This window comes from Ammospiza caudacuta, chromosome 4 (assembly GCF_027887145.1).
Source record: "Ammospiza caudacuta isolate bAmmCau1 chromosome 4, bAmmCau1.pri, whole genome shotgun sequence".
Classification (NCBI taxonomy): domain Eukaryota; kingdom Metazoa; phylum Chordata; class Aves; order Passeriformes; family Passerellidae; genus Ammospiza; species Ammospiza caudacuta.
Window position 1 is genome coordinate 73,747,431 of NC_080596.1, and position 13,184 is coordinate 73,760,614.

At 45.3% G+C, this 13,184-nt stretch overlaps 1 protein-coding gene across 5 annotated transcripts in view; it reads left to right on the forward strand.

Annotated features, from left to right (window-relative positions):
* The window catches only part of SMOX (spermine oxidase), a 52,920-nt gene that overhangs the window by 13,790 nt on the left and 25,946 nt on the right, over window positions 1-13,184 (forward strand). For 4 of the 5 annotated variants that reach the window (XM_058803591.1, XM_058803589.1, XM_058803590.1 and 1 more), the window contains one exon: window positions 12,679-12,913. In XM_058803591.1, coding sequence (XP_058659574.1) covers window positions 12,706-12,913 — 208 coding nt within the window. In that variant the 5' untranslated portion in view covers window positions 12,679-12,705. Of the gene's footprint in view, window positions 1-11,346; window positions 11,546-12,678; window positions 12,914-13,184 lie in introns of those variants that run through there. The other variant, XM_058803592.1, reaches the window with a different exon arrangement.

Here is a 13,184-nt window from a genome sequence, read left to right on the forward strand (position 1 = left end):
GCCTGGCCTGTGACAGGCAGCTCCTTTGGAAAGCTGTGCAAAGATGCTCGGGTCTCTCCAAAGCAGTGCCCTGTATTTCAGAAAGGAACATTGTGAGCAAGGAGAACGAGTTTCAGATCACATGTTCCCCTGCAAAACTGTCCTTTCGATAGGAAGACTTGTTGGAGAATGTTAATTGAGTCCCTTTTTAAATGAAGGAGGCTTTGCTTCCTTCCCAAGTTTTCAAAACAAATTTTCCAAATACAGTGCCTATGTTTCATTCAAGTGTAAATCCTTTCTCTTTAACCTGGAAGTTATCCCAGAAAAAAGCCTATCCATTCACTGCAGGACAGACCTTTGTGGTTGTAGAGGAAAAAAAAGGAGTGGATCAAATTGTCCAAACAGGAAGGGTATTAAGAAAAGCCTTTGCTCAGTGAGTGGAGCTCTCATTTTAGTTTAAATGGTGTCCTACAAATTCCACTTTACATCTCCATTGCTTTTGAAGCATTACACAATGATTGAGGTGTCTGCTAAATTTAGAAATGACAATTTTTTTCCTGCCAACACGCCAGCCTAGCTGGAGGGATTTCAGCATGCAGTTATGGGATGGATGCAAGTGGTGATTTGAAATTTACTGGCTTGTTATCTCATCTGACTTGCACATAGCTCTGTCCCGGTGGGGATTTAATACCTCACACTGATGCCTTTTCATTCAGAGGGCATTAGTGGAAGTGCTTTTCTGGCACAGCCAGGTGCTTGTGCTGTTTTACATTTGGTGGAGCTGAGGTACTGAAAGGATCCAGCGTGGTGTGCTGAATAAAATGAGCTCCCACCTAAACACGTTGGAATTGTGCTTTATTTTGAGCAAGTTATAGGAAGGATTGTCACTCTTTTACTGCTGTCACATGGGAAGGCTGTGGAAGCAGAGATAAATCACAAGTGTCCCAATTCACAGTTTCTACTGTTTACCATATGACAGATCTTCTGTGAAAAATGTCTTAGATCTAAAACACATCTTTTTTTTCTTTCCTCAGCCTGTGGTAGTTAATTACTCTCTTTCTGAGAAACATATCATCTCAGTTCTGTGAAGCTGTTTGAGGCACAATTTATGCAGAGGATCAATACTAAAGTAAACTTCCCTTTGTTTTGGTAAAATGTCTTGATTGTCACAGAAAAGAAACATTTGGAGTGCAGGTGTGTGGGGAGAAATGAAAGGCACCTTGCAGCAGTGGTAATCCATCACTGGAGAGCATCCCACAGCACTCCAGGCTCCACTTTACCTGCAAGGCACTTAAAACCTCAAAGCACAAGAAGTCGACTGGAGGAGGTTTTCTGTTGGAATCTCCAGACAAAATTTCATCCTCGGGCTTTGTTTTGAAGTTTGCAACAAGATGGGAACAAAGGTGAAGGTGTCATTGTTGTGTTTTCATCTCTTTCCTCACCCACCCTTCTGTTTCTTGTCTTTGGTGTTGTTTGACCTTTAAAGATCCCTTGCAGCCCCAATTATTCTGTGATTCCATGATTCATGAGCTGTTTCTGCTCTCTGCTCCATTCTGCACTCAGGAGGAAAATCACTCAGCGGGGAGAATTGTTCCTGTCGCTTTACAGCAGGGATGTGGTTCTGTATAAAAGATTTTCCATGGCAATACTGATTTCCTTTGGATATCTCTGGGTGACCTGAGTGCAGACAGTCTGTAGTGAGGATGTAGTGAGGAGACTCTTTTTGCTTTCTGCTTTTGTACTGAAATGTTTCTTATCGTTGTACTAAAACCCAAGGGGATAAATTCCCATCTTCTCCAAGGGAAGCTTTTTGGGACCAGACAGTCACTCTGCCAGCCATAACCAAGCCTTAGGATATAAGAACTTAATTCCCAACCTGAATTCCCCTGCCTTGGGCTCTGTGCTGCTCTGGGGTGAGTGTACACAGTTTGTAGTGAGGAGACTCTCTTTCCTTTTGTACTCAAGTATTTCTTATCGTCGTACTCAAACCCATGGGGAACAATCCCATATTCCTCAAGGGAAGCTTTTTGGGACCAGACAGTCACTCTGCCAGCCATAACCCAGCCTTCAGGATCTAAGGACTTGCTTCCCAACCTGAATTCCCCTGCCTTGGGCTCTGTGCTGCTCTGGGATGAGTGTACACAGTCTCTAATACTGAAATATTTCTTATTGTCGTATTCAAACCCATGGGGAAAATTCCCATCTTCTTCAAGGGAAGCTTTTTGGGACCAGCCAGCCACTCTGCCAGCCATAACCCAGCCTTCAGGATCTAAGGACTTGCTCCCCAACCTGAATTCCCCTTCCCTGTGCTCTGTGCTGCTCTGGGGTATGTGTGTGCAGACAGCAGGATGGAGAAGGCTGCGTGAATCGCAGCGTGCTGAGGCCAGCCCTGGGTACGTGTCTGCTGCCTCAGAGCTGGAACATGTGGTTTGTTTAATGCTGCAGCAAAGCACGAGCCCAGGGAAAGTCTCTTTGATACAGCTGCACCTGGAGAGACTTATTTTTCCTGGAGTCACGTCTAGTCTGTTCCAGGCTGAAGTTGATGCAGTTACTGTGGGAGTAAATCCATGTGGTGGTTGGCTTTTTTTAATTCTGGTTTCTCTTCACATAGTGTTGCTGTTGGATTTAATGATTTTCCCTGTGGCTTGAATGGTAAAGATGTGGTAACTGCTTGGGGATGGCTTAAAATCAAAGATTCAGTGTGGGTGTTGCTTTCAAACAGAGAAGAAATAATGCTATTTCGAGAGCTGTGCTGCTATTTCAGGGCAGTTTGGTAGGTCTGGGTTCTGAGAAGTGGTGAGGAAGAATAATTGCTTTTGGCTATCGTGTCTCATATGGTGTGTCCTGAAATGATCCTCATGTACACATGGAGCTGGAACCCATACTGAGCCTCTCTGCATGGGGATTTGTTCCCTGTCTCACCCTCCTGGTACAGAGGATGGGAGGAGAAGAAAAGATTCCTGTTGAAATTTTGCTCCCAAGCTTGCTGCAATGAATTTAAAACCCCAAACCACAGCAAATTCCCAAGTGTAATATGGACACCAGTGTTTATTTGACTGAGACATGATTGTGTTCTGAGTTGCGCAAACACAGGCATATTTCCTATTTAATTAAGGCTCGTTTTATGAATTAAGATTTCCAAACAATTGGAGAAAGAAGGAGGGTGGAAGAGATAAGATCTCAAGGTTGTGCAGACAGGATAGGGTACAGCTTGTTTTGGAAGCTGGAATGTGACTTTTGCAGGAAACTTGTTTGCAGCATTGTTCTATTAATTATGCCAGTGTTTTTAGCTTATAACCTTTTTTTCTCCCTGTAGTTTACTGTCTGTCTTTCCTTCCTTTTACAGTCCTGAAACACCAAACTTGGCTTCTGCCAGGAGTGTAGGAGTGGCAATACCTCCCAATGCTCAGTGTGATTGAGGAGCTGGAAATAGGGGTTGGCAGAGCTGGAAATAGGGAACAATTCCCACTAAGGGTCCAGCAGAGCCTGGCAAGCTTGCAAAGACACGGGAAAAGACAGGACAGTTTGGGGCTGGTTGTTGCTTGTCCTGTTTCGTTCAACAGCTCTGAGTTGTTCCTGAGCTATCAGCCCTTTGTCTCATCAGGCTGACAGAGCCAAACTGCACCTTCATGGTCTGGTTTAGATTGTGGCCAGCTGTTGCTAGATCCCTGGTGCTCAGTAGGATTTGGAGACCAAAGGCAATTTGGAATTCTTGGCTAGATCACAATTTCTGTCACCAGGGTTGAGATGGGAATATCCTGTTCACTGCAGCAGGTTGAGTACAACTGGTGTCCCCTGTTCTTCAGCTTCTCCTGACAGCAGGGGAGTGTTGTGGCCTCTGTGATGGGTGGATATTGTGGGATGCATTCTGTGTACGTGGAATGCATCTTCTACCTATCTGCAGCCTTCCAAACAAGGGGATGCTGATGTGCCAGCTGCAGCACGTGCTTGTTCAGTCTGCAGGGGCTTTGCAGAGTAGTGCCCATGCTGGATTTGCTCCTGTGTTGCCCAAGGAACAAGCCAGAGCTGTTCTTTTTGTCCCTGCAGTGGAACTCCTTTCAGCTGTGTAATACTGTAGCCTCAGGCACACGAACCACAGCGTTGCAGTTTTTCTCATGCTGGGTGCAGGGACAGGAGGAGCTCTGTAGCCCAGACTACATTCTCAGCCCATTTCTCTGGGAATCACTTGGGGATGATGGCTGCCTCCAGAGGGGGTTTGTGATGGTGGAGAGAATCCTCTAGTCCTCCATTTTAACCCCACACTGTAAATCAAGATGCTGCCCCACTCACCAAGGTGTGTTCCTGGGAGCAGCTCCCATCCCAGCCCCTGGGAGCTGGCAGACCCTGCCGCGTTCTCACAGTACCCTTCAGACAGAGGAACACAATTATTTTCAGTTCTTTTTCCTCAGACGAGGAGGATTTGAAAAACACATAATGGTGCATTTTATCAGCGAGTTTTAAATGGTGTGATTCATTCCTTGTGCTCTTGGTGTGACGTTCCTTGGTTTATTTTTTTGGATATCCGTGCAGTTCTGGCAGTGCCAAGCACTGTAAGGAAGTGCCCCGTGGCAGACAACCTGCTCTGCCCATATGTTCCCTTTAAAAAAGAAAAAAAACCCCAGCTCATAATAGGAAGTCTTTATACTGCATGCCAAGACGCTTGGGGCTTGTTAAATATATTCTACTTGTCAACAACTACCCAATTTAAAAAGTAGCCTTGGTGTGAATCAGCTTTGAACAAGTTCATTTGACTCAAGGGATATTTGCAGGCATTAAAACAAGTTGGATCACAGTGGTAAAAATGTGCAGTGGTTTCCTGATCAAAAGCACCATCCAGTGTCCTTTTTTTTGGTTTGGTTTGGTTTTGTATTAATCTCTGTCAGACCTTGAAAAGTGCAGAGATTTTCCCAGTTGGTGATTTTGGAAGTTATTGGGGTGAGTGTTTCTGGGACCGCTGTGTTGCTGGAAAATCAAGTGGCAAAAGAGGTGCCTGGTGCCTCCAAAGCAGCAGGAAATCTTATTCTGGAACTTGTTCCACTATCTTTGTTGATTGAGAGTTAATTATAAAATGTCAAATGTCATGGTTAAGGGTCTTTTTCAGCCTGAGTGGTTCTCTGAGTGCTGTGGTTTATTCTCTTCCTCCCTTCTGCATTTTTCCTGGATGATGGTGTTGTGGAAGGAGGCAAAGGGGATGGATGTCCTGGACCATACTTGCAAAAAAATACCATTTCTCAGAACAATTTGTTTTTGTTGTTGTTGAAGAACTCAAACATTTCTGCTTCACTTTCTGGGCCACCAGTGCAGGACCACAGTGTGGTGCTCTGGTGGCAGCCTGCGTTCTGCATAAGGTGTGATGGCCTCAGCTTTAATATCCACCAGCTTTGGGCTTCTTCTCTTTCATAACTTTTGGAGCAGTTCACAGAGTTTGTTTTGTGTGCTCTGAAGAAGCACAGCTTCTTCCCAGCTTGGAAAGAGGAGACAATTTAATATTGCCTCTTCCCTGTCTCTCCTGAGATGAGGGGAAGGGAAATTCCTGCAAGTGAGGGGGTAAATGAAGTTAAGGCGTGGTAAGGTCAACTTCTCAGAGTAAAGAAGACCTAAGTTTGGACAGGCAAAGGTTAATACTGTGTTTCCCTGTCTCCTTTGGGATGTGTCCAGAGGAAGAAGAGCACAGAACCAGCCTGAAAGTCTTCAAAAAAACAGTGCTGAGGAGGTTTGGGAGCAAGCTGCAGGTTTGGTGTGTGGGAAACACGGGAAGCGTTTTGGCACGCTGCTGTCCAAGAGTACACGTGGTGTGTCATTAATGCCTTTCCTTCCTTGATGTCTGATCCAGCCTGAGCTCCCTGTGTGTCAGTCACTGGGCTGGGTCAGTAATTTGTAAATGGAGCTGGTGATGCTGATGTAAGATCAGTATTTTCAGTGCCTTGAGCCATGCTGGATGGCTTGGGCTTTTACAGGGATAAATTGTGGTGGATGGTAGCATTTATCTTCAGTTCCAACTTGTTTTTGTCTCACAACCACCCCTATAAATTCCAGCAGCTCTCTGGAAATCAAACCACTTCATTTCAGATTCTGCCTGTGGAAATACAAGGCAGGACCCAAGCTGCTTGCTGGCACAGGAGTGCTGGCTTGTTTTTGGGAGTCTGTGTCCCTTGTCCCGCCATGCTGACAAGGATGAGCCTGGTCATCTTTCCATCCTGAGGGCTGGTGGGCAGAGATGAGGCATGGAGGATAAATGGTGTGGGATGCAGCAGAGAGGGTGCTGCATAGATGATGGAGATGTTCCCCTCAAACCCTCCTTGAGACCAGGCAGGGTTGCTCACTCAGCCTCACCTGCAGCATCTGCAAGGCTCTTTGCTCTGCTCAGGCAGGAAGAGGTGATAGGATGGTGTCTCACTGATAGGACAAACAGGGGTTTTGCATGTGTCTTTTGTTCCAAGTATTGAAAAACACTGTGTTCAAGGAGAACTGTGTTCATTTCTGTGCTTCCAGTGCAGTAAAGCTCCCGTGGAGCTGCAGACGCAGCTGGCTCAGGCTGGTGATTGCACAAAGGCAGCTTGGAACATCTGGTGTCATCCCATGTCTGACTGATGTGGAGGACTTGGGATCAATTAATAGCACTCCTGAAAGGGTGTAAGTGGTGGTTTTGAAAAGGATTGTGAGTTTGGTGTGCAGCCTATTGGGTTAAAAAGGAGGGAGAAGGGAAAAAGAGATATCTTCCAGTTTGACATGTTTGCAGCATGGAGAGCTTGGAAAGAGCATCTTGAAATAACAGGCAGCAAGGATTAATGTGCTTGTGTTTGAGAAGGCTGATGAAAGGGGGAAGGAGGGAGAAGTTACAAAATGCTTGTTTTGTTTTGCCAGGAGCTGTGGAGAACCACAACTCACAGCATCAGGAGGCACTGACAGGCTGTGCTGGAGCCAGCCCAGAAATCCCTTCCACTTCTGTATCTGCTCAGAGATACGATGTGTCCTGACCTGTGCTCAGGGAGCGGCCTGAGTCTGAAACCTGCAAAGGTGTTAAAGGAGATAAAATTGCTCCAAGCAGAATAATCCTTCCAAGCACTTCTCCCTCAGCTTGGGGAAAAAGGTGCATTAGAGATGATGACTGGAAATTTTGTTATTGTAGTTACTTAGGTGAGGGTTATGCACTACAACCATGCTCAGCACAAGGAGTGTTGGGCTGTGTAATGAGTTAATGACCTAACAACTGCAGTGTCTTTAAATCTGCTAAGTCACCTTTCTCTTTCTCTTTCACCTTTCTCTTTCTCTTTCAAAAGCTCTTTCGTGGAGCTTTTGCTTTCAGACTCAGCTAACAGAGCTTTCAGATAAACACTTCTCCTTATGCAGCTGATGAAATAATAGAGGTTATTACATCTATTGAAAAAAGGCTTTTGAAACTCTGGATCAAAAAGTTTGCTGGTATTATTACTTTTTAGTTTTTTTTTTTTTTTTTTTTTTTTTTTATGTTTTCATGATGGTAGATTCCCAAGGTGCAAAGGCCACAAAATTTTGTTTTCCAATTCAAACCTGGCCATCTCCAGTGAATTAGCAGGATAATTCCCAGCACCACAGTTGCGTCTTCTGCTGGGACTGGAGTGTAAATGTTTATGACAGATTGAATCCTGAGTTGAAAGCTTCAGCCAGTATCCTCTCTGTCTTTAGAGGAAAGTATTTCAACAGCTGATTAGTGTCATTGTTAAAATTAGATATTTTATTTTTGTTGTGATTTTTTCTCTGGCTTATGCTCTTGGTTTCTCAATCTCACTTTGTGTCTGCTTAGATTGAATTAATTTGGTGTCAGATTTTCTCTGCAAACACTTTCAGGCTGTGATGACAAACCTGTATTATAAACACATGTGTGTGCAGTGCCCCTTCATGTGTTGATAGTATTTTGAATAGCTGCACTTAAAATAATGAGGAAACAGTAGTGTGTTTATTTCTTGTGCTTCCGCTTAGGTTTTCAGCTGACTCTTGTTGCTTTTATCCAAGCTCCTTTCAAACACATGCAATATCATTGCTTAGCTTTCTGATTAGGGATGATGCTGAATTCTCATCAAATAAAAACCTACAGGGAATAAAGTGATTCTGGTAATTTTTTCTGCTGGTCTGTGCAGTCAGCAGGGAATTTGTTTGTGTTGATGGTGCATTTCTCACCCTCCAGACTGGCTGTTACACTTGTTAGTGTGAAGGCTGTGTTGATTCAACACAATTTCAGAGCACTCAGAAAGGTCAGGTGACCTTTTAAAACTGTCTGTAAGCTCCCTTCCAGCTCAGCCACCCTGAGACAGGAATGCCAGGGATCAGCAGGATGGATCTCTCCTTTTCTCCGTGCCCTGAAAATGAAGTGGGCAGCAAATGCCAGCTGATCACCTGAAACAGTGACAGGGCTGAGATAGGTCCCTCTGGGATGACCATGAATTTGGTCTGGGAGTGCCAGCAGTCCCAGCTCATGGGTAAATGACAACCTGCTGTGTGATACACACTCTGAAGGAAGGTCACTTTTTAAAGATTAACCAATCCTGGTGGAAAACCCCAAACCCCCAAATCCTGACCAACCTTCAGCCAAGCCTTCAAGCACACAAGCCTTGTTTTCAGCGCATTGCCTTGCCCAGGTCTTTGTATCAGCAGGGCTACAACAATACTGCCACAGGAGAAGTTGGGTGAGCTAAGAATAGCAGATTTCCTTGAGAAATGCTTTTGTTTATTTTGGTTTTCTATTTTTAAATAGTTGGAGCCATAGCGACCTTTTTCTGAGGGGTCCTAGAAAAATTGCCTGAGTATTGTTGTAGTAAGGAGGGCAGTTGTGAACTGCCTTAATTCTTTGGCTTCTTCCTTTTCTTATTTGTGACCTGCAAGGTTTTGTGGGCAAAATAATGGGAAAAAAGAAAATCATGAAGTTGTCACCACACTGAACTTGTAGTGAGTACAAATACCAGTAGTGGAAACCCATGATTCTGGCTTGGTAGAATGATGGCCATCTCAGAAGATGTATTTTTGCAAAGATTTGTCTGCTGGAAAACAGCAGTTATGTTCAGGATTTTTGTGGTTTTTTTGTTTTTTTTTGGGAAGGGGTTGGTTTTAGGCATTTTTTTCAAGGTGTTCATTTGGGTTTTTTTTGAACGAAGGAAATGGACAGGAGTGAGAGGGGATGAATGGAGGATAATTTCTCCTATGCAGTCAGGGATAGAATGGTGATAGAGACTGAGAAAAAGGGGCAAGTCTGGAAGTACAATTGATTAAAATATCCTGAGTGAGGCATTTACAAGCACAAGAGCTAAGATGGTTGAAGCTGTATGTTTTCGACAAAAGGAAGATGTGTATTTGGATGTTTTCTTCTTGTGGGTAACCAGTGCTTCTTGGCTGTCTCACAGGAACACCATAAGCAAGACAAAGCAAAGAATTTTACTTTGAGTGAAACTGTGATTTAGTGCTACCCTTGCTCTAAGATGGACACCAAGTAAAATTACAGTCTGAGAGAGATTCACAGTACAACAGCCAACACACTTCTTACCCCTGTGATGAAAAGAGAAAAGAAAAAAAAAACAAAATAAAAGAGAAACAAGCCTTTTTGGCAATCAAGAAGAAGTAAAAAGCCAAACTGTCTTTGTGTCAGAGGACCTGGAAATATCCACTGGCTTGAGAGCCCTGCTTGGTGGCTTGGCAAGTGCTGAAGGGAGGGCACTGCACACAAAGGGTGACAGAAAAAGAGGATACAGTCTCAAGCTGCACCAAGGGAAATATAGGTTGGATATTAGGAAAAAGTTTTTTATGGAAAGAGTGATAAAGTTCTGGAATTTTCTGCCCAGGGAGGTGGTGCAGTCCCCATCCCTGGGTGTGTTTAACAAAGCCTGGATGTGGCACTGGGTGCCAGGGTTTAGTTGAGGTGCTGGGGCTGGGTTGGACTCGATGATCTTGAAGGTCTCTTCCAGCCTGGTCATTCTGTGAATTCTGTTTTGTGTGCTTGTCTCACTCATGAGCCTCACATACCAGAGGGAATACTTGATACTGAAATAAAGTGTAGTGAGGGCTTTCTATATTTATATCACCTGTTCATTCCACTGTGGAATGTGGATCCTGGTTGGAAAGCTCAAGGTTTTGCTGAATTTTAATTGCCTTTCCCTGCTGATCATATGGTACAGGTTGTTGGCTAATTAAGGGTGGTTTCCAAATCAGGGTTCTGTACACACAGAATACCCTGCTATTTTCTCATCTGTCTAAACAGGTCACCTATTCCAGTATTTAAATGCTGAAACAGGAGGGAAAACATTTTCTTGGAGGTTTCATGTGAAGAATTCACAGCAGCTTGCCAAAGCCAGGATGAGGGAAGGTGTGCTTAAAGAACTGAGCTAAAACCTTTCAATTTCTACTGAATATAGATGGCAGAAAAGATGTTCCTATACTGTGGCAATGAAAATACTTGGACCAAAGTGTTATCAGGAGAATGAGAAGGGGAGAGGGTTGTACAATGTCTGTGGGAGGGAATTCTCCCCTTCTCTTCTGCCCTAGTGAGACCCCACCTGCAGTGCTGGGACTCCCAACAGCAGAAGGACCTGGAGCTGCTGGAGAGAGTCTGGAGGAGGCCATGGAGATGCTCCAGGGATGGAGCCAGGCTGGGAGAGCTGGGAATGTTCACCTGGAGAAGGGAAAAATCCAGGGAGAGCTCAGAGCCCCTTCCAGAGCCTAAGAGGGGGCTTACAAAAAAGACAGAGAGTGACTTTTTACACAGGCAGACAGTGACAGGACAAGGAGGGAGCAGTTTTGTTTGACCACAACATCCCAGAATTCCCACTTCTTCCTGGTCAAACCACCACAAGTTTAAAACTAGAGGGAGCTTTAGATTGGACATTAGGATGAAAGTCTTCCCTGTGAGGGTGGAGAGGCCCTGGCACAGCCCAGAGAAGCTGTGGCTGCCCCTGGATCCCTGGAAGTGTCCAAAGGCCAGGTTGGATGGGGCTTGGAGCGCCCTGGGCTAGTGGAAGGTGTCCCTGCCCATGGGAGGGGTAGGAATGGGATGAGTTGGAAGGTCCCATCCTTGAGAATTCTGTGATCTACCTTCTGTTGGGCTGTGGCCGTTGGAAGGTGCTGCAGTGGCAGTTGGAGCTGATGCAGGGCCGGCTGGGACAAGCTGCAGTGGCAGAATCAGAGTTTGCACACACTGTGCAAATCCCTCTTGCAGGTGAGTCCACAGAAGGGTGGATTGAGCTGAAGCTGTTTCAGTTGAAACCAAACATTTTCAAAAGAGTTGTCAGAGCTCCAGCGGGACCATTCTCCTCTTCATGGCACTACCTAAATCCCTGCCGACTGCAGTCTGGTGTCAGCTCCCTTACAGACAGTGGATATTGCTTGGTCAACAAACATAAATTCTCTAAAATCCTGGAGAAAAAGGAACTCTCCAAATGAAACTGCTTCATTAGTTTCTGTGATCATGTACTGCAGTAGGCCAGCAGTGTTTTAAGTCGACCCTTCTGGTGACGGAAGAGAGGAGTAGGAATCTTTGTCAGTGGCCAAGTGTTGGGAGAACTGAGGAAGAACTCAGAATGGATATCCAGCAGCTTGGCAACAGGTAGAGGCAGCGCACCGTGAGCTCCTTGGATATCTCTGTTTGGGGAGGGAGGAGGGGGAGGCAATAGATTCTGTTTGTGATTTATCCAAAATACTGGGCATCAGCTGATTCCAGGGCTGATAAATCCTGGGCTGTGTGTTTATCCTCTGCAAGTTGGGACTCATGTCAGCTCAGGTCTGGAGGGGTAGACATCTCTGCACCCTTTTCTTCATGCTCCTGAGGGCAGGTGTGAACCACCCAGAACCAGGTAAATACATGCTGGCTTTTGTGAATAAAGACATCCTGCACTGGAAATCCCTCCTCCGGGGTTGAACCATAACCATGGGCTCAGGCCATGGTCCCACCTACTGAAATGATGTGATGGGACCTGAGAAATAAAGGTAGGTAGCAGTAAAAAGGTGTCTTCTAGGGGTTTGCCAAGGAAAACAGGGTCCTGCTTGCAGGAGCAGTTGAATATATTGGTAGGTGGAGATTTGGGTAGATTTGGACTAGTCAGGACTGGTGTGGGTTTGAACCTCTCTTCTAAGCCTGAGGCCGAGCCTGATGTGGCAGGACAATGTTGGCAAGACAATGTTGGCTGCATTTTGTGAAATTTTGGAGTGGCCCTTGTTGACTTCCATCATTTGAAACATTTTCTTGCCTGTCCCATTTCTGTAATGGCTGGCTTGGGATCCAATGTCCTTGCTTTGAGCTAAATCCTCCTTACCTCCTCCCCTACTTAGAGAATCTAAAATTCAGGCTTTGTGGTTGCCACAGTGGCAAAGTGGAGCTTTATAGCTGGGTTGTAGAGCTTGTCAGCACTGAGGACGTGGTTCTCTTTCTTTTAAAAGCCTTCACCACAAAATTACCACTTTTGGAGGTTATATAAAAAAGATGGGCGTTTGAAAGTCCTTTGACTTGTTTGGAAACAGTCTACATGGCACGAAAGGGTGGAGATTTCTAAAGTTCTTGGTGCTCTAGGCTAAAAAGTTGTTTTGCATCCCAGCTTGACCTCAGTTATCCTTTCTGTGCATCTCATGTTGAAGGCTGGCTCTAACTCACCAAGTCTTTTCTGCTGGACTTCTTCATTTTTGATCCTTTTAACTGCGGAGGATAAGCTGGATCTGAACACAACTATTCCCTTCCTCCTACAGGTTCCTTAGAAAGAGAGCTTGGACGGCATGCAAAGTTGTGAAATATCTGCAGACAGCACGGATGATCCTCTTAGTAGTGGCCTACGGAGAAAGCGACAGCCTCGAATAGTCGTGATCGGTGCTGGGCTCGCGGGCCTGTCGGCAGCCAAGGCGCTCCTGGAAGGCGGATTCACGGATGTAACAGTCCTCGAGGCGACCGACCGCATCGGGGGCCGCGTGCAGAGCGTCCGACTCGGTGAGAGGAGGCACCTTGCCTTTCAGATTTCTGGGGCTTTATGGCTTTGTTCTTCTTTTTGATTTCAGGCAGCTTTGGTGTGTGGGTCTGTGTTGGGTTTGTTGTTGCTGGAATGGCTCCTGAGGTATTAAAAGTATTTTTTCCCAGCCCAACATTCGAAGAAGAAGTCTAGATTTGTCAGTTCTGCTTTTCAGGGTTGTTTATTTGCTCTTATCTATTCCATTCTTTCTCTGACCTGCTGAGATCTGTCCAGCAGGTCGGGATGAGGCAC